The sequence below is a fragment of the Carcharodon carcharias genome, chromosome 13 (assembly GCF_017639515.1).
Source record: "Carcharodon carcharias isolate sCarCar2 chromosome 13, sCarCar2.pri, whole genome shotgun sequence".
NCBI classification, from domain to species: Eukaryota; Metazoa; Chordata; class Chondrichthyes; order Lamniformes; family Lamnidae; genus Carcharodon; species Carcharodon carcharias.
In genome coordinates, this window is record NC_054479.1 from 96143314 (window position 1) to 96169356 (window position 26043).

Genomic DNA, 26043 nt, shown 5'->3' on the forward strand with positions numbered 1-26043 from the left:
CACCAAGACATAGTACCTGGAAACAAAAGCATAAGACACCTCAGGCACACCTTGGGTTTTTCACTGGTGCTTTCGTGTCAGACTGAGATGAGGCCCTTATGATTTGCTTTGTTTTGTAATACTATTCTCTTTTTTTTTAAATAAGTTGATTTGCTTGATGTAATAAGTTCAGACATGTCACCACGGCTGAGGTTACCTCTTTTCTTCTGCATGTGTATGGTTTCCAAAACTGTAATGAGTGCTTTGTTGGACATTCAGCTTTATTAACAAGGCCCTTAGCGACTGTTCTTCACCTGTCCGGTTTTGCACTTAGGTGTCGACTATGGAGCCTACAGCCCAGGCTTGTTCCGAAGGTCCATATGTGTTGTGCTAGCTGAATGTTCATTGAATTAAGGCCTCTCAGGTGTCCCTGCCTTCCTGGAGTAGTCCCGGGCAGCATCTACCCCCTGAGCCTGCTCATCTTCGGACTCACTGCTGGACTCATCGTGTGCAGCATCAGAGACTGCATTGACGTCTTCATTGTCCACTGCGCTCCCCCTTTCCAGTGCCAGATTGTGGAGAGCACAGCATGCAACCACTATCACTGAGACACAATCCGGGGGGTACTGGAGTGCGCCCCCTGAGCAGTCCAGGCATCGGATGTGCATCTCGGGAACACCGATGGTTCTCTCCACCACAGCCCTTGTGGTGCCGTGGCTCCTTTTGTACCGCTGCTCAGCTTCTGCTCTTGGATGGCGGAGAGGCGTCATGTGCCATCTTCTGATAGGGATAGCCCTTGTCACCCAGCAGCCGACCATCCAGCCGGGCCGGAGCACTGAAGAGCCTCGGCACCTGGGAATATTTGAGGTTATAGGCATCATGGGAGCTGCCTGGGTACCTTGCACAGACTTGTAGAATCAGCATCCTGTGATCACACACTATCTGCACGTTCATGGAGTGGAAGCCCTTCCTGTTGACAAAGGCACCGGGCTCACCTGCTGGCACCTTGATGGCCACATGTGTGCAGTCTATTGGACATGGGGGAAGCCAGCAATGGCTGCGAAGCTTCTGGCTCGCTGTGTCTGGCTTGCCTGCTCCCAGTGGAAGTGGATGAAGGTTAATGCATGTCTGAACAGAGCATCTGTAACCTGCTTGACACAAGTGTGGACAGCTGATTGGGAGACACCGCAAAGATCACCCACCGAGCCCTGGAAGGAGCCAGATGCATAGAAGTGGAGGGCAACTGTGACCTTCAGAGTCACTGACATGGGACGTCCACCCACACAGTTAGGGGAGATCTCAGGCCCAATCATCTGACAGATATAGTTGACTGTCTCCCTTGAGAGCCAGAGCCTCTTTCGGCACTGCACCTCAGTCATATTGAGGTAGCTGCGTCGCCTGTATACCCTGGCAGCAGGATAGTGGTGTCTTCTGTGGCCCCTTCCACCTTGGACTACCTCTTGGCTCTGCACCCTTTGTGTCTGCGCTGGTCATCCCAAAGCTGGCAACCCTGGAGGCTGACTGTGCACTCCTGGCCCCCTCTTCCTTCTAGCCCTCCCCTCCTTATCAGAGGAGCCCTACCTCCAGTGGAGAGTTCAACTCCCATTCCCAGGCTAAGGGAAGGCTTCCTGAAGCCTGCAGGCCCAGAAAAGATTACTCATTGCAGAGCGCTGACCTGAAGGTTAAGAATCCAGAAAAAGCAGCTGGTATGCGTCTTGAAGCGCTGCAGATCACACAGGCAAGTTTCAAAAACTTTCATAAATAAATACTTGACTGTGCACACTCGCGACCCCAGTGAGCCCTCTTATCCCGCCCGTGGATGAGGTTAATACAAATGTGTCTTGCCGGCCTGCCCATTGCGCCTGTGTGCCGACCCGAAGATTGCACAGGTGCCGAAAAATCGGCATTGATTGGTGCCTCATGGGCTTTAAGTGGCCCGTTAATTAATGGCAGGCACACATCGGATATCATCACGTGCCCACCCAGCGAAATATCGCGGTGGCGGGTGGTGACGCCGGGAATCTCGCCTGACATCACCGCACGTCATTTTATGCATGGACATGCGGGGCCCGCCCACCCGCATGCCAAAAGGAAAATTCTGCCCCGTGATTTTGGACCAGTGACAGTGAAGGGACGGTGATATAGTTCTCAGTCAGAATGGTATGTAACTTGGGAACTTGCAGGTGACAATGTTCCCAAGCGCCTGCTTCCCTTATTCTTCTAGGCGGTAGAGGTCACGGGTTTGGATGTTGCTGTCGAAGAACTTTGGTCAGCTGCTGTAGCGTATCTTGTAGGTGGTACATACTGCAATTACATTGCATCAATGGGAGAGTGAGTGAATGTTGGTGGATGAGCTAATTAGTCTTGATGGTGTTGAGTTTCTTGAGTGTTGTTGAAGCCACACACATCTAGGCAAGTGGGGAATATTCTATCGCATTCCTGACTCGCGCCTTGTCAGTGGTGGAAAGGTTTGCGGTGTTAGGAGCTGAGTTACTTGCTGCAGAATTTCCAGCCTCTGACCTGTTCTTGTAGTCACAGTATTTATGTGGCTGTCTAACTCAGTTTCTGATCAACGATGACCATCCTGACAACAACAAAACAGTAACTTGTATTTATATAACACCTTTAACATACAGGCCTGATGTCCAAATTCTGGCACCCTCAGCACCGAGACCATTCCAGATTTCTAGCTTTCTCGGATTTTGTACGTGGGGCCCGGAATCAGACAGTACAATTTCAGGCTACTGTGACTCGGACAGGTGGTGAAAGACAGGGGTGGCCTGGGAATGGGCGTTCAGTGACCAGGAAGGAGGACAAGATAGCAATGAGAAATGGGGGTGACCAGTGGCCAGCAGCAGCCCGTGCTTTTAATACACTCCTTTACCTCCTGGCTTTGTACTTTTTACCTCTTCTGGTAGTGGTCCCTTTAAAAACTGTTGTTGAAGCTGTGCGTCATCTGTGGTGGCTGCATTCAGGGCAAACCAATCACATAAAAGGGAGGGCAGAGCATAAAATAATGTCTTTGAGTTGACCTCCTCTTAGTCGATGCAAAGACATTAATGGCTATTTGTGCTTTTTATGATGCCTGTACCAATATTGCATGCGGATGTCTGCGTCATAATATGAGTGCGCTGCTTGCTGTGGTGGATACCTGCAAAAGAGGTGAGTCATCACCAATTTAACTGACTATCAAAAGTGTCCAGTTTTTGGACAATTTGGTTTTCTGACAGCTGGATTTGGTACAATGTACCTGTAATAGAATGTCCCAGTGTGCTTCACAGTAGCCGTATAAAATGTTGACACCAAGCCACATAAGGGGCAGATGAGCAAAAGTTTGATCAAAGAGCTAGACTTTAAGGAGTTTCTTAAAAGAGGAAAGCAAGGTAGAGAGGAGTAGGGAAGGAATGCAATGCAAGGCCTAGGCAGCTGAAGGAATGGCTACCAGTGGTGGGAGAATTAGAATTGGGAATGTGCAAGAGACCAAAATTAGTGGAGCACAGTGGGAAGGCAATGGTGCAGTGTTGCTGGACTAGTAATCCAGAGACCCAGGTAATGCTCTGGGGACCTGGGTTCAATTCCTGCCATGGCAGATCATGGAATTTGAATTCAAGAACCTGGAATTCAAAGTCTAATGATGACCATGAAGCCATTGTCAAAAAAAAACAGAATTACCTGGAAAAACTCAGCAGGTCTGGCAGCATCAGCAGAGAAGAAAAGAGTTGATGTTTCGAGTCCTCATGACCCTTCGACAGAACTAGGCGAATCCCAGGAAGGGGTGAAATATAAGCTGGTTTAATGTGGTGGGGAGGTGGGGTTGGGTGGGGGAAGAGAAGTGGAGGGGGGTGGTCATGTAACCCAGCAAGTCGGCTTACCCCCCTGCACCCCAAAGTCTGAGTGTAGTGACTGCATTGGATCATTCTTGGCATTTGTCCTTTGCTGAGTGGGCCAGCAGATATTGCCCATGCTGAGGTCACCCTGAGAGGGTGACGAAGAGATGCAGCAAGTGTTACACTGAGTCCCACATTACTGTTTTGGGGCAAAAACAGAATTACCTGAAAAAACTCAGCAGGTCTGGCAGCATCGGCGGAGAAGAAAAGAGTTGACGTTTCGAGTCCTCATGACCCTTCGACAGAACTAGGTAAATCCCAGGAAGGGGTGAAATATAAGCTGGTTTTTGGGGGGGGTAGTGGAGGGGGGGTGGTGTGGTTGTAGGCAAAAGCAGTGATAGAAGCAGATCATCAAAAGATGTCACAGACAGCAGAACAAAAGAACACATAGGTGTCGAAGTTGGTGATATTATCTAAACGAATGTGCTAATTAAGAATGGATGGTAGGGCACTCAAGGAATAGCTCTAGTGGGGGTGGGGAGAGCATAAAAGATTTTAAAATAATGGAAATAGATGGGAAAAAGAAAAATCTATATAATTTATTGGGAAAAAAACAAAAGGAAGGGAGAAGAAACAGAAAGGGGGTGGGGATGGAGGGGGGAGGTCAAGACCTAAAGTTGTTGAATTCAATATTCAGTCCGGAAGGCTGTAAAGTGCCTAGTTGGAAGATGAGGTGTTGTTCCTCCAGTTTGCATTGAGCTTCACTGGAACAATGCAGCAAGCCAAGGACAGACATGTGGGCAAGAGAGCGGGGTGGAGTGTTGAAATGGCAAGCAACAGGGAGGTTTGGGTCATTCTTGCGGACAGACCGCAGGTGTTCTGCAAAGCGGTCGCCCAGTTTACGTTTGGTCTCTCCAATGTAGAGGAGACCACATTGGGAGCAACGAATGCAGTAGACTAAGTTGGGGGAAATGCAAGTGAAATGTTGCTTCACTTGAAAGGAGTGTTTGGGCCCTTGGACGGTGAGGAGAGAGGAAGTGAAGGGGCAGGTGTTGCATCTTTTGCGTGGGCATGGGGTGGTGCCATAGGTGGGGGTTGGGGAGTAGGGGGTGATGGAGGAGTGGACCAGGGTGTCCCGGAGGGAACGATCCCTACGGAATGCCGACAGTGGGGGTGAAGGGAAGATGTGTTTGGTGGTGGCATCATGCTGGAGTTGGCGGAAATGGCGGAGGCTGATCCTTTGAATGCGGAGGCTGGTGGGGTGATAAGTGAGGACAAGGGGGACCCTATCATGTTTCTGGGAGGGAGGAAAAGGCGTGAGGGCGGACGCGCGGGAGATGGGCCGGACACGGTCAATTGGTCATTGAAGCCATTGTCAATTGTTGTAAAAACCCATCTGGTTTTCTGCTGGTCTGGTCTGGCCTTCATATGACTCCAGACCCACAGCAATGTGGTTGACTCTTAAACGTTCCCTGAACAAGGGAAATTTGGGATGGCCAATAAATGCTGGCTGAGCCAGTGATGCCCACATCCCATGAATGAATAAAAAAAAAGTTAACTCAGAGGGTTGTGAGGCCAAAGGAGATTACAGAGATCTGGAAGGCCATGCATGATGGGAGTAGAAGACAGGATGAGAATTTTAATATCGAAGCGTTAATTATTTGAGAGGCAGTGTAGATTAACAAGGATAGGAGTGATGGGACTTTCATGATCGGGAGATGGGAAGCAGACTTTTGGATGACCTCAAGCTTATGGAAAGTAGAACGTTGGAGGCCAGACAAGAGTGCATTGAATAGTCAAGTCTAGACGTAACAAAGGCATGACTGAGGGTTTCAGCAGCAGATAAGCATTTGCAGGGCTACAGTCAGGCAATGTGACGGATGTGGCAAAAGATGGTCTTTGTGATGATGCGGAAATGTGTGGAAGCTCATCCCAGGTTCAAATCCGACACCAAAGTTGCTAACGGTTTGGTTCGGCCTCAGATAATTGCCACAAAGAGGGATGGAATTGATGGATAGCAAATGGAATTTGCAGTGGGGGAGAATGGCTTTGACCTTCCTAATATTTAACTGGAGAAAATTTGTGCTCATCTGGTACTGAATGTTGATAGTAGGGCATTCAGCAGTGCTAATGCTGTTGACTGCCAAAGGGAGGTAGTTAGATTTTCTCTTATTGGAGCTGGTCATTGCCTGGAACTTGTGTGACTTGAATGTTATTTGCCACTTATCAACCCAAGCCTGAACGTGGTCCAGGTCTTGCTGCATTTGGGCACAAACTGCTTCATTATAAGAGGAGTTGCTAATAGTACTAAGCACTGTGCAGTCATCGATAAGCATCCCAGTTCTGCCCTAATGTTGGAGGGAAGGTCATTGATGAAGGAGCTGAAGATGGTTGGGCCTAAGACATTGCCCTGAGGAACTCCTTGAGCAATGTTCTGGAGCTGAAATGGTTGACCTGCAACAACCACAACCATCTTCCTTTGTGCTTGGTATGACTCCAACCAGTGGAGACTTTTCTCCCTGATTCTCATTGATTCCAGTTTTGTTAGGGCTCCTTGATGCCATACTTGGTCAAATGCTGCCTTGATGTCAAGGGCAGTCACTCTCACTTCACCTCTTGAGTTCAGTTTTTTTGTTCATGTTTGGAGTTAGGTTGTAATGAGGTCAGGAGTTGAGTGGCCCTGGCGGAACCCAAAATGAGCATCAGTGAGAAGGTTAATGGTGAGTAAGTGGTGCTTGATAGCACTGTTGGCGATATTTTCCATTGCTTTGCTGTTCGTTGAGAGTAGATTGATGGAATGTTGATTGGTCAGATGGAATTTGTCCTGATTTTTGTGGATAGCACATACCTGGCCAGTTTTTCACTTTGTCAGGTAGAAGCTAGTGTTTTATCTGTACTGGAACAGCATGGCTAAGGGGGTGGCTAGTTCAGAACCACAAGTCCTGAGCACTACAGCCGTGACGTTTGTAGGGCCTATAGCCTTTGTTGTACTAGTGTACTCAGCTGTTTCTTGATACCACCATGGAGTGAATCAAATTGGCTGAAGACTGGCTTCTATGATGGTAGAGACCTCCAGCAGAGGCCTGATGGATCAAGCACTCAGCATTTTGTACTGAAGATGGTTGCAAATGCTTTGGTTTTGATTTTTGTGCTCATGTGCTGGGTCTTGTCATCATTGAGGTTGAGGATGTTCATAGGGCCTTCTTCCTTTGTTTGTTTAGTTGTTCACCACGACTCATGACTGGATGTGAAAGTTCTGTGGAGCTTTGACCTGATCCATTGGTTGTGGGATTGCTTAGTTCTGTCTATATATATCATGCAGTTTTCGCTGTATTGCGTTTGTAGTCCTGTGTTGTAACTTCACCAAGTTGAGACCTCGTTTTTAGGTTTGCCTGCTGCTGCCCCTGGCATGCTGTTCTACTCTACTCATAATACCAGGATTGATCCTGTGGCTTGATGGTGACCGTAGAGTGAGGGATATACTGGGCCATAAGATTACACATATTGGCGGAATACAATGCTGCTGCTGCTGATGGCCCAAAGTGTATCATGTATGTCCAATTTTGAGCTGCTGGATCTGTTCTTAATCTATCCCATTTAACTGATGAAGTACTTTTGAAATGTAATCACTGCTACAATGTAAGAAACACGGCAGCCAATTTGCACACAGCAAGACCCTGCAAACAGCAATGTGATAATCTGTCTTTTGGTTAAGAGCTAATTATTGGCCAGCACACCAGGGAGAACTGCCATGTTTTAATCACCTCCACAGCTATCCAGGGTCACAAACTAGGACAAACGTGGCCATGCCTGTATTGTGTATTCTTCTGTATTATGTGCTGTCAGTGAAACAGACTTTAACAGTTGGTTCTAGAGAGATGTGTAGCTACAGTATGCGTCCACGATTTAATGGGCATGGCTGGAGTGGAAGGAGACAGGTTAGTGGTGGGTCTGGTTTGTGGAAATAAGCTTTTTCCTTGTCCTTTCTTCATTTTTCTTCTGTGCTATCATGAGTGAGGGATATCAGTGTTGAGAAAAGGAACATTTACACCCACACTCGCACCAAATGCCAGCGTCAACCCCTCCCAGGTCAGGAACAATACAATTCAATGTGGAGTAAAGCTCATTCTATTCTGTGCTAACGATGTGCTTCAACCCTCAACCACAGAAAATCATCTTTCCCCTGCTTCACCAGTGTGGCATTTTCCTCAAATTGTTCAGTTCCTTGGAGCATCTATTCTATGTGATTAAAATTGCCAATTTGTGCAGAAGTTGAGGGCAGTTTTGGACTGGCCCAGATTCATTAGGATCTGGATTGTGACTGTATACGCTCAATTCATGCAGGACTCTTGCAGCAACAAATCTATGAGGCTTTCATCCTATTAGCATTGGCTAGATTTGAGCCCAAGTCCCAGGGTGAAAGGTTAATGTCTAATCACCTAGTTTCCCATGTTTTTCTTTTGGATGTAAAATAGGTTTATCTTTGCGAATGTGACCTATCGATGACGGATAAATAACGTTACATGAGCTACTGCAAATTACAGGTGTTGGCCTAGGTTCAATGTTAGAAGGTTGTGGTTTCAAGTCCCACTCAACGGACTCGAGCATGTATTCTAGGCTGACACTTCAGTGCTGAGGGAGCGCTGCACTATATTAGGATGCTATTTCTCAGAAGAGCTATTAAACTGAGGATCCTTCTAGCCTCTCTGTGTAAAAGACACTATAGCACTACATGAAGAAGAGCAGGCCAGTTTTCCCTGATGTTCCAGACAATAGTTATCCTTCAATAAACTTCACTAAAACAGTTTATCAGCACATTTGTTTCATTAGCCCAGAATTGTCCCTCACCCTTCATATTGTGGCAAATGATTGCTGTAAATGGTACAGCAGGGTAGTGGGCATCTGGAACCTGGGTGAATGACAGGGCCAACAGTGTATCTACCTAGCCAGTGAGATTTAAGGATAGAGAAATAAATGACAGGGAAGAAAATCATGTGAGAGTCAAATCAGATTCAGAAAGATAAATAAAGAAATGGAAAAATTGGGTTATAGAGAGAAAAAAAGAGACAAAGAAAAGTATGAAATTTTTTTAAAAATTAAATTTAAAAATTTTAAAACTTCAAAGAAGAATCTACTAACAGCAGGAATGAAACTTCATATTTTCAGTTGTTCCCTTTCTGAGCTGAAGAGTTTGAGCATTGCAAGAACATTTAAAGGATTCTCATGTCATTACGCACCAGCCCCAACATTCTGCAGCAAGCTTAATTTAATTTAATGGTAGATATGCAACAATTCCCTGAAACTCGGGGGAGGTGGAGGGTGAGCTCTAGTTATGGCCAGCGGAGTGGCACAAATCGTCCAGCAATTTGTGGCAAATCGCAACTCATGGTGTATTTCTTCCTCACCACAAATTGTTGGGTTATTTACACACTAATTGTGGCATGCACATTAAATTCACCATTAATTTCCCAGCAAATTCTGTTTCCTTGCTGATTCTTGAAAGGTGCTGTAGAAATGCAGGTTCTTTCTTTATATCATTTCACTTTCCTACCCCCTCACCGGCTGTCCTGTGGAACGGGATAGAACTAAAATGGGAGTACCAATAAATACCCACTATGAGATATCCCTCATCAAATGGCTTTTACGCCATTATACCCCACCCTAAAGAAACATATAGATAGGTGGATTAGGAAGGCTATCGCCAGCACATTCTTGATCTGCCTCCCATGCTGTCATTTCTCTGATTCTGTAGTGTAAAAGATAAATTTACATGTTTATAGTCCTAGCAAAGAGCTCTGTGCACTGGGCGCTGAGATCAGTGACCCCTGAAGTATTTCCTATCAATTAAAATTAACAGACAAGGATCCCTGTGGAGTGTGCTGACCTCTGTGCCTCACTTTTTGATATGTGTCCCCAGCACTAAGCTCCATGCCAGGAGTATCAATTTATTAAATCTACCCTTTAATCTATGAGAAAATGTTGCTAGGACATCATCAATTTATCTTTATGCCTACGTCAGTGTGTATCAATTTGAGAATGAAGGCAGATCGAACAGAGCCATGTTTTCAGGTTACTTTAGTGCTGTTCTGTGTACTTGTTTTAATACCTGAGGACAAACATGAAGCTCACCCAATAATTAACAGAATTAACAGATGATGGTGGTGGTTCCTGTTGTAAAGTGTTGGGGGTAGTTTGGTAGGTCTTACTAAGGTATCTGTAGTCTTAGGTAGTTCAACAGTAAGCATTTAGTAACTACTAGAAACTATATAAATATGTACAGTAAAGGTCCAAGATAGGAGCTGCCTCCATGCTTGCTTTTACACAAGGCTCTGTCCAACACTACACTGAGTCTTAGATGCAGGTCAAGTGTTCTCTTACATCATTGTGTGGGTGGTACTGTACTCAGTCCCATGTTAATCCTTTATGTGGAAGATCCTTATACTCCAGTCCCCGTTAAAGATTTGACATGTCATTCATGGACAGACAAGACCTAGTTGTTGTACAATTATGTTTGGAGCCTACTCTCTGGAACTCCATCTCTAAATCTCCTCCCCCGTCCAGTACTTTCTCCTTTAAAAATGACCCCAAGACACATCTCTTTGATCAAGCCTATCAGTTCCCACCCCCCAGTAGCCCATTTTAATATTTCCTTTCAGGGTTCAGTGTCCATTTTCCACATACTTATTTGTGATGTGTATATTTTTTTTAATATTAAAGGCACTTAAATGTAAATTGAAAATATTGTTTAAAGAACAAAAGCATAACTTTTCTAAACAATGTTGCTACTTTTTCAAGACAAATTTTGTAGGAGACATATAATCAAGACTTTTTCTTTGAGTTAACATTGAACCTTGTTTTATTTTGCCAACTTAAAGTTGTGCCATTAATTATCTTCAAGTATTGTAGTATAGTAAAAGTTGTTTTACTTTCTGGTCTGTACAGTGTTTATAATACATCTCAAGGAGATACAGTCTCATTCATTGGTATTTTAGTATCTGTTTGAATTCACCCTATTATCTGCTGGAGAAATTAACTTTGCAACAAAAATTAGAATGAGATGAAGTAAAATACAGAATAGCACAAACTTTCAAATTTCAGCTGCTCATTATTTCCACACTTAACACTACTAAATATGCAGTGAGGAGATCAATAGAAGGATAACCTTGTTATTATGACCTGTAAAGGGAAATGGTTAAACAAATTTTGAGTTGAAGTGGAATTAGCCTTGGCACAGGTCTCAGTAGGCCAAGTGATCATCAGAAAGAGCAGCATAAAATGTATCCTCAGAAAGAATCTAAATCCTTCACAAGTGATGTATGGAATAGGTTCTGAAACAGTATAATGCTATATTTGAAGCAGCCATTGGGAACTTCTGAAAGTTACTGTTTATCATTCAGTTATAAGGTCACGAGGATAAATTCATTGAGGCAACTCTCCCCAATGTAGAGCCTCGCTCGATGTGAATGCAGATTGAAGAGGGGGCAAGGAGGTCAGTGCAGCTCATGTGTGTTGAAGATTTTCCAGTAATTGAAATCTGGAGAAACACACTGACCTCCATGCCTTATGATCATGAGTTTCCATGCTGGAGCGTAGCCTCACCGAATTTACTGTCCAGAGAAAGAAAATCTAACAGACAGAAAGGACAAATATCAATAAGGGCAGTCAGTATAAAAAAGGAAGTGTTTTCAGAAAAGTGAAGTTCTGTCATCATTATAACTGGCTGTGAGGAGAGGTAAGCTGGAGTTATTGTCCTTTAGCCTAATGACTTCTTCAGTCACACCATATAGACAGCTGTGCTTATAAAGTGAAGTGTGAGAGAAGTAGGGAAGATTCTGAATACAGTGAAACAGTCCTGGATTATCAAAAATGAGGAAGGAAATATCTCCAGAAACAATGCCCTAATTTCACCACTATTCTGTTTAGTATCAAAACAGTGACATGAGTGCATGGCACCTTGGAGCTAGGACAAAAGAATACATCTGCATTCACATTATCCAGATGACAGCTTTGTGAGTGAGTGAAGCCAACTGATTGAAATGATTGCCACACTGGCGGAGTTCAGCAAGGATTATAATACCACATAGACGTCAATTTTTGAGGAGTGTGTCAGCAGTGATTCAATATTGGGGACAATTTTAACCTTAGCTGCTTATCAGGGGAACCTCCTGGAGTGGGCATAACACCCCATCCAATTTTACTCTGCATTGAAGTCACTGGTTTTCCACCTGATTCTGTCAGTTTCTCGCAAGGTAAGTTAGGTTATAATTACCGTCAAGTGTTTCCCTGGCTTATTTTAGCAACTCTCACTAGTGCTCAGTGCAGAGATGAAGAGGGCACAGCAGCCAAAATATCCCTTTGTGAGACACAAGTCCTGTAACCACTTAATTCCTGCGATTTAATGAAAAAAAAAAGGTTTTTTTCACAAATAGCAATTTTTGGTCCCAAGGGTTTCAGAATCTTAATTCCTTTTGCAATTAAATTTTAAAGCTTTCTGCAGCCTGAATACAACCTTATAACCAAAGGTTGTCAAAATTGTGGTTGGAATTTTCCAGCTCCTCATGCCGACGGGACCTTCTGTTCCTGCCGATGTGAACAGAGATTTCAATGGCTCGCTGGCCCCGCTTGTTGGTGGGGGGTGGGGGGGGTGGCTGGAAAATTTCGGCGGGTCTGTTTGGGGAACTTGGTAAATCTCAGAACTCCTTAATATCAGGACAGTGCCTCACTAGGAGGTCAAAGTTTGTTTTCTTACATTGAATGAGAAATGTCGACAAAATATGTACTGTTGTTAAACTTAAAATTCACCAAAACTGACACAGCGTGGGCATCAACACTAATTGAAGATTTCTTTTTAATATAAATTGCCAGAGTCAACCTATCGCCACCAAGCAACCATTGATGAGGAAGCAGTTTCTATGGAAATCTTAGATACAGCTGGCCAGGTGAGTTAGTGACACAGATTGCTCTCTGAGATTATCATCAGACTTGTCACTGTACACCACTTATTTACTTCCTTGACGATTTTCTCTTTTACTTTATCCTCTGCATGCACACTTGAAAACGCGCCAGAAAAAGGTATGGGAACTATGAAACTATTGTAATATGCCAAATAGAAAGGAAATATAATAAATATATTTCTTTGAGATTGGCATATCTCCTTAATCCTAAACACTTTTTCTGAAATGAGCCCCACAAGTTGAAATTTTCTTGTACACAGCTGCTAGTTGTGTTCACAGAAGCATGGGTCTAGCGCATAGATATGCACCTATGCATCTCCACTAGTACGCACTCAGGTACACACAGGATGGAACAAGTCTGTATGAATAGGAATGGGATAGGGTATTTGAAGTATGCATCCAGGTTCGAAGAGGTGGCCCTTTTGAGACATGTAGAACTATCTGACCAGGTTCAGTCACCTGATGAATTCATGAGCTTCATTCCCTTCAGGATGGATTTTTGTCTTTCCTGCTTCAGCAAGCTGGATCCAAGTTATTGAGAGGAAAATTACATGCCTGCAAATGGTGTGTGTAGCCAAATTTCAGATGTCTACCCCACTACAACAACAACTTGCTTTAATGTAGTGTCTTTATCATAGGAAAATGTTCCAAAGGCACTTCACAATTTATCAGACAAGAATTGATAGCCAACAAAGGACATCTAAGGAGGTTGATTAAAAACTTAGTCAAAGGGGCAGAGGCAGAATGGTTTAGGTGGGAAATCCCAGAGCTCAAAATTTGCAAGGCTGAACTCATGGATACTGATGGTGGGGTAAAGGGATTGGGAATTGAGTAAGAGGCCAGAATTGGAGGAATGTAGTATTGTGAGATGGTTACAGGGCTGGATGAGGGTTACAGAAATGGGAAGATGGAGGCTGTGAAGGGATTTGAACACGAGGGTAGAATATTAAATTTAAGGCATTGATGGATCAAAGGAGCCAAAGTAAGTCAGTTAGTGCAGGGATGATGGGGATGGGTGAACAGGACTTGGTGTGAGTTAAGATATGGGCATCAAAGTTTTAGATTAGCTCAAGTCTGTGGAATGTGAAAATTGTAACAAAAGCAAGAATGAGATGGGCTGAGGCAGGGGCAGAGATGGTCAATAGAATGGAGCTGGAAATAAGTGGGCTTTGTGATTCCTGCAGGTGCAGAGTTTATTCCGTTTGTTCCTAAAGAGAAAGATTCCTTTTTGGAAATACACTGGCCCTCAGGAAAATTAGCAGAATAGATAAATTAGCACGTAGATGATATTTTACTTACGATTAATGAGAACAATCTGTTAACGGAGATTACATGCACAGTTGTTTAATTATCTAATCACTCTCTCTTATCAAATGAATTACCAGAATTCATGATTGTCTTGCGCAAATAGTGATGAATTTCCTAGAAAAAATGGGAACATTATCAGTATTTATCAAGTACACATTATTTATTTACTGCATACTGTAATCCTGACGCAAAAAAACCCAGTCACATTTGTGCACTCAATAACTTCAAGGCCATTTTAAATCATGTGGTGATGGTTCCTTCAGTTAACAGTCTGAAAATTATCTCCCTTAACATTAAGGGCGCCCTCGAAGGAGTGTCATGTTGTGTGGGTGGACAATCAGAAATTGGAACACATGCATCTAAAAGCTGAGGAATGCAGAGCAGAGCTAGACATACACTTAAATATTCTCTCACAAATGCTGTTAAATTACTGCACATTTTTACCATTTCTCAAATGGTTTACTGGATGTAAAAGCAACTATAGTCATAAGTTTTAAATTCTTGTGCATGCTACTTCATTTAAATCTGGAACCTGCTAACCTTAAACCACTTAACAACTGATTTATATTAGCATGTGAGAAATGTATACAGGTCTGTCAACTAACATGCCAATTACAACGGAATTTCACATCCAAGGTATTCTTCGACATTCTTGTTTGGGTTTGGGCACACGTAACGTTAACATGCAAAGAATGATTTTTCTTCTTCAACACTTCCAAAGATGCTGATTTCCACTGGGCTAAGGATCTACAGCCATCAGCTAGCCCTGGTACCTTGCCCAAAGAGCCAATTTTCACTCCTGAACTTAAGGTAGTGCAGGCTAAATTGAGCAAGTGCACTGTGGCAGTGTGGAAACTCGCCTCCCACCAGCTTGTCTAGTGAAGTAGTAGGCATGCTGCTTGCCGGCATCCATCCATTGGAATCAATTCCTTGCTATGTGTTAGAGTTGTGCAAGGTTCCTCACCACCAGGGGCACCCTATTACCCTGCTGCTCAGTAGGATATTTGATTGTAGGACAATTGCAGCCAAAATCGCCTCAGTCCTCATCCAATGTCAGTTGGTGTGCAGGCAAACACAGCAGTCATTTTGCACTAGCAAAGCTTTGGTATTGTTGTTTGAGGGAGGAATGTTGACCAGGAGTTTGGAAAAACTCCCTGTTTTTCTTTGAATAGTGAGTTAAGATCTTTTGCACCCACCTGAACTGCTAGAAGGTAGGCAGGGCCCCATCTGACAATCAGCACAGCCTCAGTGTTGCACTGAAGAGTTAGTCTAGACTGCATGTTCAAATCCTTGTGTTGGTACGGGTAGCTTTCTAAGGGGAAAACGAGCACAAACAGAGTCATGCTGAAATCTTTGAAGTGATGTTAGCCATATTCACTTGACATGCAGTTTGTGCTCGAACCATTTTCAACAGCATATACTATAGCAATAACATTGTTGTGAGACAATCTTACAGCATTTAATTAATCTCACTACCAGCTGCAGGAGAAATTTCATTTTACTGGTCAAAACATCTACCTTTAGAACCATGGCTGTATGCACTTGTAAGCTCTGTAATATTGGGAGAATTGACAAACTGCATCCTCAAAAGTATGAAATGAAGCTGTCGTTTTTTGAATTTCCTTGGCAGCTTTCAAAATTCAGTTTGCCAATGCCACTGTAAAACTGTAAAAAAAAAACCACACGTTGTAGAATAGTGGGTTGATATTTTCTGAATAGAACAAATACCTCAGCCCTTGCTATAAATTGTGTTTTTGGTTGAACGAGAATAATTGCGTATCCTTGAAACCCTGGTGCACTGAGAAACTTTCAGTTTGGAAAATACTCAAATCCTGTCTTACTACATCATAAATATCATTTGAATGATTGTTAAAAAAGCATAAACAGCGAACTAGATGGGATAAAGAACATTTTTCACCAATAAGGAATGCCTCACACACCACAGGAACGTATCCAATCTTTATTGTCTCTTTGTTATTTTATTCTGGTGCCATGGGGCCCAAGCCCAATGTGAGCTGTATAATAGATTTCCCCAAGTATTGAGAAGGTTTTCTAAACTCCCACGGTCACTTTAATTTGGGTTCCAGAGATGGACACTGCAGTTTTTTGATGAGTTTTAGCAGAGATAAACACTCTTTTAAGTGCTGAGTTTTCTTTTTCTCTTTCTTACCTAGTTTATTGCAACTTTATGAGATCAATGGTGGTCGCCCCTTTGAAGAGGAAAGAAGGGCTTGCATTTATATAGTGCCTTTCACAGCCTTTAAGATGTTTGAACATGCTCTGCAGTCGATTAAGTAGTTTTGAAATCTAGTCACTGTTGTAAATTTGCTCACAGCAGTGTCCCACAACAACAGTGAGATAATGACCAGATAATCTGTTCATTGATGTTGTTGAAGGTTAACAATTGGCCAGGACCCTGGGAAGAATTCCACTCTTCTTATTGCTATAATTGTAGGACACTAGGCTGTGTACCTAATCCAGCAAAATTGCCTGTTTTGAGTGTGAAACCCACTCTTCTCCAAACCTCTGTTTTAGTATTATTCCTTTGTTCAGCAGGCCTGGTCTAGAAAGCAGTAAAATAACAGGAATTCTCAGGTGGACTAGTCAGTAGTTTTGTGGCACTTGTGTATCTCCACAATATAGCTTTTATATGTTTAAAAGAAGTGTTCAGGAGGGTTGGAAACAGTTCCCACATCACCACACCACACCATCCCTAAATTGTGTACAGGGTTTGAACTGAGTCTAATGCCCGGCTCTCTTTGAGCACATGGTAGAATCTAGGAAAAAGGAGCATAATCTTAAAATTAGAACTAGGGTCATTTTGGGAATGAAATCAGAGAGCAAAGCCTAGTAGAAATCTAGAACTCGCTGCGTCAAAACACCTTGAATGTTGGGCAAGACTGTTCACAACTTTGGTATCACATTTGACCCTGAAATAAACTTCCAACCACATATCTGCGCCGTTACTCAGACTGCCAATTTTCATTTCTGTAACATCGTCTAACTTCAACCTGCCTCATCCTCAACTGCTGCTGAAACCTTCATTCATGCTTTCATTACTTCTAGACTTGACTATTCCAGTGCTCTCGTGGCTGGTCTCCCACTTTCTATGCTCCGTAAGTTTGAGATCATCCAAACCTCTGTCGTCCTTTTCCTTACTCGCACCAAGTCCCATTCACCTATCAGCCTGTGCTCACTGACCTAAACTGGCTTCCAGTCAAGCAAAGATTTGATTTTAAAATTCTAATCCTTGTTTTCAAATCCCTCTCTGGCCTTGCCCTTCCTTAGCTCAGTAACCTTTTTCAGCTGCACAGCCCTCCGAGATATCTGTGCTCATCTAATTCTCACCCCTTGAGCATCCCTGTTTTTAATCAGTTGCTTAGGCCTTAAACTCTGATATTCCCTCCCTACCCTTCTCTGCCTCTCCATCTTACTCTCCCCCTTTAAGAAACTCCTTAAAAACTACCTCTTTGACCAAACATTTGGTCATCCAACCTAATATCTATTTATGTGGCTTGGTGTCATATTTTGTTTTATAATGCTCTTCTGAAGCACTGTGGGATATTTTATTATGTTAAAGGCACGACGTAAAAAATAAGTTGTTGTTGTAAATTGAGATTTCTAAGACTGAGATTGGTAAATATTTGTTAGGTTTCAAGGGAGGTAGTGATGCAATGGCCTAGCAAACTGCTACAAAGCCTAAAAGGAATGAAACCGGACAGACCACCTGACATCGACGTAGACACTGGGAATGACAATGGCAAGCTCAGCCCTGTCAACCCTGGGAAGTCCTCCTTACTAACATCTGTCCTGTCCCACCGGCAGGACAGACCCAACAGAGGTGGCGGCACAGTGGTAAGGAATTGCCCTGGGAGTCCTCAACATCGACTCCAGACCCTGTGAAATTTCACGGCATCATGTTACAGATAGCAAGGAAACCTCCTGCTGATTACCATGTACCACTCCCTCTCAGTTTATGAATCAGTGCTCCTCCATGTTGAACATCACTTGGAGGAAGCACTGAGGGGGGCAGTGCACTCTGGGTGGAAGACTTCAAGCGTGGCTCGGTAGCAACAGTACAGAGCGAGGTTGCTGAGGCCTAAAGGACATAGCTGCTAGACTGGGTCTGTGGCAGGTGATGAGGGAATCAACAAGAGGGAAAAACGTACTTCACCTCATCCTCACCAACCTGCCTGCCATAGATGCATCTGCCTATGACAGTATTGGTAGGAGCAACCACCACATAGTCCTTGTGAGATGATGCCCTATCTTCAAATTGAGGATACCCTCCACCGTTGTGTGGCGCTACCACCGTGCTAAATGGGGGAGATTTTGAACAGATTTAGCAAATCAGGACTGGGCAACCATGAGGCACTGTGGACCATCAACAGCAGCAGAATTGTATTCAACCACAATCTGTAACTTCATGGCCTGGCATTTCCCCACTCTACCATTACATTCAAGCCAGAGGATCAACACTGGTTCAACGAAGGGTGCAGGAGGGCATGCTAGGAGCAGCACCGGGCATACCTAAAAATGAGGTGACAACCTAGTGAAGCTACAGTACAGGACTACTTGCATGCCAAACAGTATAAACAGCAAGTGATGGACAGAGCTAAGTGTTTCCATAACCAACGGATCAGATCTAAGTTCTGCAGTCCTGCCGCATCCAGTCGTGAAAGGTGGTGGACAATTAAACAACTCACTGGAGGAGGAGGCTCCACAAATATTCCCATCCTCAATGATTGAGGAGCCCAGCACATCAGTGCAAACGATAAGGCTGAAGCATTCGCAACAATCTTCAGCCAGAAACGCCAACTGGATGACCCATCTCAGTCTCCTCCGGAAGTCCCCAGCATCACAGATGCCAGTCTTCAGCCAATTCGATTCATTCCACAAGATACCAAGAAACTGCTGACGGCACTGGATACTGCAAAGGCTATGGGTCCTGACAATATTCCGGCAATGGTACTGAAGACTTGTGCTGCAGAACTTGCCGCGCCCCTAGCCAAGCTGTTCCAGTACAGCTACGGCACTGACATCTTCCCAGCAATGTGGAAAATTGTTACAGTATGACCTGTTCACAAAAACAGAACAAATCCAACTTGGCCAATTACCGCCCCATCAGTCTACTCTCTATCATCAGTAAAGTAATGGAAGGGGTCATCAACAGTGCTATCAAGTGGCATTTGCTTAGCCATAACCTGCTCACTGATGCTCAGTTTGGGTTCTGCCAGGGCTACGTAGCTCTTGACCTCATTACAGCCTTGGTTTAAACATGGACAAAAAAGCTGAGCTCCAGAGGTGAGGTGAGAGTGACTGCCCTTGACATCAAGGCAGCATTTAACCAAGTGTGGCATCAAGGATCCCTAGCAACACGGGAGTCAATGGGAATCAAGGGGAAAACTCTCAGCTGGTTGGAGTCATACCTAGCACAAAGGAAGATGGTTGTGGTCGTTGGAGGACAGTCATCTCAGTTCCAGGGCATCACTGCAGGAGTTCCTCAGGGTAGTGTCCTCGGCCCAACCATCTTCAGTTGCTTCAGCTATGACCTTCCTTCCATCATAAGGTTAGAAGTGGGGATGTTTGCTGATGATTGCACAATGTTCAACACCATTTTTGGCTCCTCAGATACTGCAACAGTTCATGTCTAATTGGAACAAGAACTGGACAAAATCCAGGCTTTGGCTGACAAGTGGCAAGTAACATTCGCACCATACAAGTGCCAGAGAATGACCATCACCAACAAGAGAGAATCTAACTATCAGCCTTTGACATTCAGTGGCATTACCATCACTAAATCCCCCATGATTAACATCCTGGGGAGGGTTACCATTGACCAGAAACTTAACTGCACTAGCCATATAAATACTATGGCTACAAGAGCAAGTCAGAGGCTAGGAATCATGTGGCGAATAACTCACCTCCTGACTCCCTAAAGCCTAACCATCATCTACAAGGCACAAGTCAGGACTGTGATGGAATACTTTCCACTTGCCTGGATGAGTGCAGCTCCAACAACACTCAGGAGGCTTGACACCTTCCAGGACAAAGCATTCTGCTTGATTGGCACCCCATCCACAAACATTCACTCCCTCTACCACTGACACACAGTGGCAGCTGTGTGTACCATCTACAAGATGCACTGCAGGAATTCACCAAGCCTTCTTAGACAGCACTTTCCAAACTCGCAACCACTACAATCTAGAAGGACAAGGGGAGCAGACATGTTGGAATACCACCACTTGGAAGTTCTCCTCCAAGCCGCTCACCATCCTGACTTGGAAATATATCATCGTTCCTTCACTGTCACTGGGTCAAAATCCTGGAACTCCCTCCCTAACAACACTACGGGTGTATCTACATCAATGACTGTAGCGGTTCAAGAAGGCAGCTCCCCACCACCTTCTCAAAGGCAATTAGGGATAAATGCTGGCCTAGCCAGTGATGCCTACATCCCATGAATGAATTTTAAAAAAGTGTTATGGAACAAAAGTAGCTAAATGGAGTTGCGATTCTGATCATCTTATGATCAAACAGAATGGCTTGAGAGGCTGAATAGATTACTCCTGTTCTGTTGTTACCATTAGGGCTTTTTATGTACCATTATTGTCTAGTGCGATAGATTATTATCCTTTTTTGCCCACAAGATGTATTGGAATTGTATTCTGCTGGACCACCATTAGCTCCTATGTGTGATCCCCTATAGTTTCTAAGAAGCTGATGGACCTGCATTTTGAATGTATGATTTAGGGGCTTTTAGTTGGAAGGCTTCGTTACTAATGCTTGTGATAGCTCACATGTTTCAGTTACATATTAGATCTACCAATTTGGCATGGTGATAGAGTAGTTCTTGGATCCATAAAGGATCTCTTCCCAAGGCGATCTCCATTCCATTTGGTTTTGAAGGGGAAGGTGTTGGTCAGTAGATTGTTGCTGTCAGTCATCATCCATCTCCCCTATAATTGGATGAGGTTTGTAGGTTGTATCATTCAGAAAATTCAGGCTTTATGGAAATTCTTGCTATTCTGTATGTACATATGGAAATAAGAGGTGGGATTTTCTAGCCCCGCCTACCACCAGGATCATCCAGCCTGCTGAAAGCCATTGGACCACTGGCTGAGCTGCCAAATCTCCCATGGCAGGTCCTGCCACGACAGGGCCAGAAAATCCCAGCCAAGGCTTCTGGTAATTTGATAAAGCAGTCTATGACAAATTGGCTAGTAGGGTATAATCTGTTGTTACCAATAAATGCTCCAGAGATCAGGCTAATGGCTATTCTTATGCTCCACAACTACTGACTTGGCCTCTTAGTCAGGTTTTCCATTGATAGCATCTGTAGTTTACCATAGGTTTACCAGACCTGTTTCAAATTGGGTCAGCAGCAAGATGATGCTTTCAACAGATCTGTTTAGACAGCAGCAGTTGAGGAATCAGAGTTAGGACTTTTCACCTCTATTGCGATACTATACTCTGGTCTGAGTATTTAAAAAAAATGACAATTGTATAACCCTGTCAGCCCCAAGCATTCACTTAGGTCATAGTGTAATCATTGTCATGTTATGGTTAAGTGCTTTTGAAGAAAAGCTCTGGGACTGTGTAGGCCAGAAACACTTCTTGCAGCTTGTGAACTTTTACACATTGCAGCAACAGACATTGTATTGAAATGATTTCTTAAGGGAAGTGTAAAATTGCACTTTGGGTCTGACTGGCTGACTACTGGGAGTAGCACCAGAGAAGCATTGCCACAGTTACCATCTTCTAAGTTGGGCAGTTCAATGACTTTTGGGAACCTAAAGTGGTTGATAGGACATTATGCAAATACATTACTAAAGGAAGCCTGAAGAAAGGTTTACTGTTGCTCTGTTTTAGCTACTGCCACAGATCAAACCATCAATCCTTAAAGGGTAAACTGGCAAACTGCCTTTCATATAGTTTTGGATGTGATTATTAACTGAATAGTTTTTATTTCTGTATGTAAATTAATAATCTTGTCGATGTCCTCAAATGGTATGTAATACAATCTTGTTTTTCAGGAGGACGCCATTCAGAGGGAAAGTCACATGCGTTGGGCAGAGGGTTTTGTCTTAGTTTATGACATCACTGACAGAATTAGCTTCGAGGAAGTGATTTCACTGAAGAACTTCCTGGACGAAATCAAAAAGCCAAAAAATGTGACCTTGATCCTTGTGGGTAACAAGGCGGATCTAGACCACTCCAGGCAGGTCACCACAGAAGAAGGGGAGAAGATGGCTACCGAAATGGCCTGTGCTTTTTACGAGTGTTCAGCTTGTACCGGAGAAGGCAACATCAATGAAGCATTCTATGAACTGTGCAGAGAGGTGAGGCGGCGTAAAATGATCCAAGGCAAGACAAGACGGAGAAGCTCTACGACCCACGTCAAGCAGGCGATCAACAAGATGTTGACCAAAATAAGTAGTTAAATATGTGGGGAGGAAAAGATTTTTCAAAACAGAAAAGAGGTAGAGTTATATTACATAAAATAGGAAATAAGCAGTTAAGGGTGTTTGCTTTCCAACTCCAAGTAGCTTCAAATATGCCAAATGGACAAAACCCAGCAGTCACCTGATAGATACTAATGGTGTTCCATAGCATTAGGCACCACACTTCCGAGTGTGCATCGGTCTGATAACTGTCACTGTGTAAAGGTCAATAAGACTCCTTTTTAATTCCCTTCCACACCCAAATACTAAATTAATTTTAGGTTGAAATGGGTTAAAGTGTGAAAAAATAATGACTTCGTGTTTTTAACTCTTCTGAGAGGTATACCTATTTTTAAGTTTAATAAAAGGACCAGTTCCATTTGAAGTCAATATTTGAGCAGATTCAAAACACAAGATATTGGTTTTCAGATAACAACCTGACTTATCAACAGATTAAGATCTTCAGAATCCTACCACAGTGGCTTAGCTGGTTAAGGTAGTGAATCAGTCCATGGATCAGATTTGATCCCAGAATCACTTGTGCTGAGTTAGCTGATCTCAGCCCGTGTGACAGTAGGCTTGCTGTAGTTGGCCTCAGCACCCCCTGGGTTAGGGCGGAGTTAAAGTAAACTTTGGTTCCCACTCCCAACTGCTATCCAGCAATCCCTGCTGGAAATGCGCATGATGAGGACAGGCTTGAGTTTGCCTGTGAAGCCCCCTCCATGGTCAAACTGACTGCCAACAACTCATTGTTCTGGATATGAATAGTGGACAGTTGGGCAAAGTATTGGAGGGGTACTGCCTCTCATGGATCATGACCTTCCTTCCCCCAGCAAGGTGATAACACCATCAGAACAGAGGAAGAAGTGAAAAAAAATACAATATACGTTGCTATAGCACTGCTATGAGTTTGAAATTATGATAAACTTCTAAATTGTAAATATATATATACATTATATATATATATGCTGTTTTAAAAGATCCAAATAAAATTGGATCTATTTGAATACTATGCAGTTTAATTGGATCCCATTGTACTGCTGACCATTTACCATAGACATTTCTGATAAATGCAATTGATGCTTGGCTAGGAAAAGCTGTCGGTCCCTTTCATTTAGGCTGTGTTTTTAATATTAAATCCAAGGTTGGCCATCTCCTGTTGATTGTTTACACAGCACTTTGTACAATCTATAACAGGTTGCCATTTTTGGAGACTGTAAATTGTTAATTGATATTGTGATTTGTCAAGCTATTAATTAAATTCATTAGATCTGTTAATCAGTTATTAAAGTATCAAACAGCCTCTAAAAATTTAGAACAGTTTCTGTATACTGTACAAGTTTTCCATTTTTGATTTTTTTTCCCATTAGAAGTAAATATGTTACTTGTTTCTTTTTAATAAATGCTCTAACGTTTTCTCTTGTAAGTTGTTTTAAAAAGGTCCAAATAAATTAAATGTAGCACAAGGATAATTCACTTGTTAAATGCTACAAATTACAAAATGAATACATTAAAAATGAGAGTTATTTGCGTTATACCCTGAAATATTTGAGATGTTTTGTTATGAGATTGATTTATCTTCCTGTAGGTAACTCCTTAAATTGTACAACTAACCACTGACTTCGGAGTATGCTTTGTGTTGAAAAATTGAACAAATATACAAAAGAGGTCTCCTCATATAATTGCTGTCACTTTGCTGTTGTAACTTGCTTTTCCATGTAAAATAAATCCTGAAATATTTGTTATTCTTTGAAATGTTTGATTGTCTGTATCAGTACACATCAATGTACACACATTGTACATCCTGATATGTTCCAACTTGACAACTATGTATTGGAGCTGATAGGAGAGGAAGCATCTGCATGTTGCAGGGTTGTTATACATAGAGCAAGCTGAGGGCATTTATTTACACTTTTCACATCTGTCTATGACACATCACAGAAATGCTAATTGTTTAGATTGTGGATGAGCACAAAGGTTTTTTGTTCATTAAGTTGGAGATATTGGTAACTGAGTTTTGCTTCTGCTACCAATGAGACTAGTTTCAGTCCACAGTGCACCAAATAATAGCATCAAAGTGCAGACAAGGCCGATGTTCTGATTTGAACATCCTCATTTCTGCAGGCAGATTATGTGAACTTTACTGAAGTTATTTTATTCTTAAGGTTGCACCTTAGTCAGAAATAGACGTGAAACCTCATAATGTTAAATCCTATAGAATGTTTTCACTTAGTTTACTGGGAAATCTGGTGCATACTTGCACTCTTTTTATATTCTCTTAAAAAGTGCAACTTAAAGGAGATCTCACTGAAGTGCTAGACATTAAAGTAGTAGACAATTTGGACTCTGGTGTAACTTCAATAGTGGAACTTTTAGTAGGTATGTAGGGTCAAATTTGCTATATATTTACAACATGATCTCAGTCCAGAGCCCTGTGGGATAATTTCTCTACCCTCCCTTTCATTCCACATGATTCACTTGACAGCTGCCAAAACTACCACTGACCAATAATAAAACTATTTTGATAATGTCTACGAGTGAGGTTGTTGATGTAAGGATGAGATCTTCATTGATAATCAGAGACGAGATGAGGACTTTTTTTTATTACACAGGTGTTGCTGTGATCTGTAATGCACAGCCTGGAAGGATGGTAAAAGTAAATTCAATAAAAACTTTTAAAAGGGAATTGCATAAATCTTTGAAGGGGAAAAATTGCAAAGTTATGGGAAAAGAGCAGGGGAATGGAACTAACTGGATAGCTCTTACAAAGAGCTGTCAAATGCAGCATGGGCCAAATGGCCCCCTTCTGTGATTAGAAAAAGTCACAAAATGGAAACTGGCAGTATCCATTATAACCAATAGACTCCCACCATGATGTAGGCTCCCCAAAGTATGTGACTAGCAACTGCAATATTATGAACTCAAGTGATGTAGTTGGTTAATAGTCTGCCATTTCCTTTAGAATTTGGATTGAAATCCAACTCGAGATGGTGGGTCAAAAATCTTATTTTTCTCTTTGTTGTGTGTTACTATGTTTGTGGGGTTTCTCCACTTGGCTTGTGTTCCAAATATTTTTGGTTTTCATATTTCAGAATACTTTCATTGGTGATTCTTGCTTCTCTCTGTCTAAGTGAATATTTTCACATCCGCATATCTGGGCAAATTTGTAGCATTTCCAGAGACCAAACAATGATCCCTCTTCAGTTTATTTCAGCTACAGGCATGATCGTACGATCCCTCTGCTTTTAAAAGATAGTAGGATAACATTAGTTATCACAAGTAGACGACGTGTGGTTTGGGCAGAGTGTGAATTTGGGAGTTTGGTGAGTGATGGAGTTTGGTGAAGAGGGGGAGGAGGTGCTCCTTTTTCTACTTTTTTCAGCCTCCAGTAGTGAGTGAGTTTTCTTCCTTTGTTTCCAAGCTAGGAGAGAGCAACTCAACATGACTCCAGTATGGTATGTTGCCTCCCTAGTGCCAGGGTCATGGATGTCACAAAATGGCCACAGGGCCTTCTTAAGGGGGAGGGCGAAC

At 42.9% G+C, this 26043-nt stretch overlaps 1 protein-coding gene across 3 annotated transcripts in view; it reads left to right on the forward strand.

Moving 5' to 3' along the window:
• Positions 1–24252, forward strand: part of rerg (RAS-like, estrogen-regulated, growth inhibitor) — a 195381-nt gene extending 171129 nt beyond the window's left edge. For all 3 annotated transcript variants that reach the window (XM_041202026.1, XM_041202027.1, XM_041202028.1), the window contains exons 4-5: positions 12672–12745; positions 22105–24252. In XM_041202026.1, coding sequence (XP_041057960.1) covers positions 12672–12745; positions 22105–22512 — 482 coding nt within the window. In that variant the 3' untranslated portion in view covers positions 22513–24252. The remainder of the gene's footprint in view (positions 1–12671; positions 12746–22104) is intronic.
• The last annotated feature ends 1791 nt before the right edge of the window (positions 24253–26043 follow it).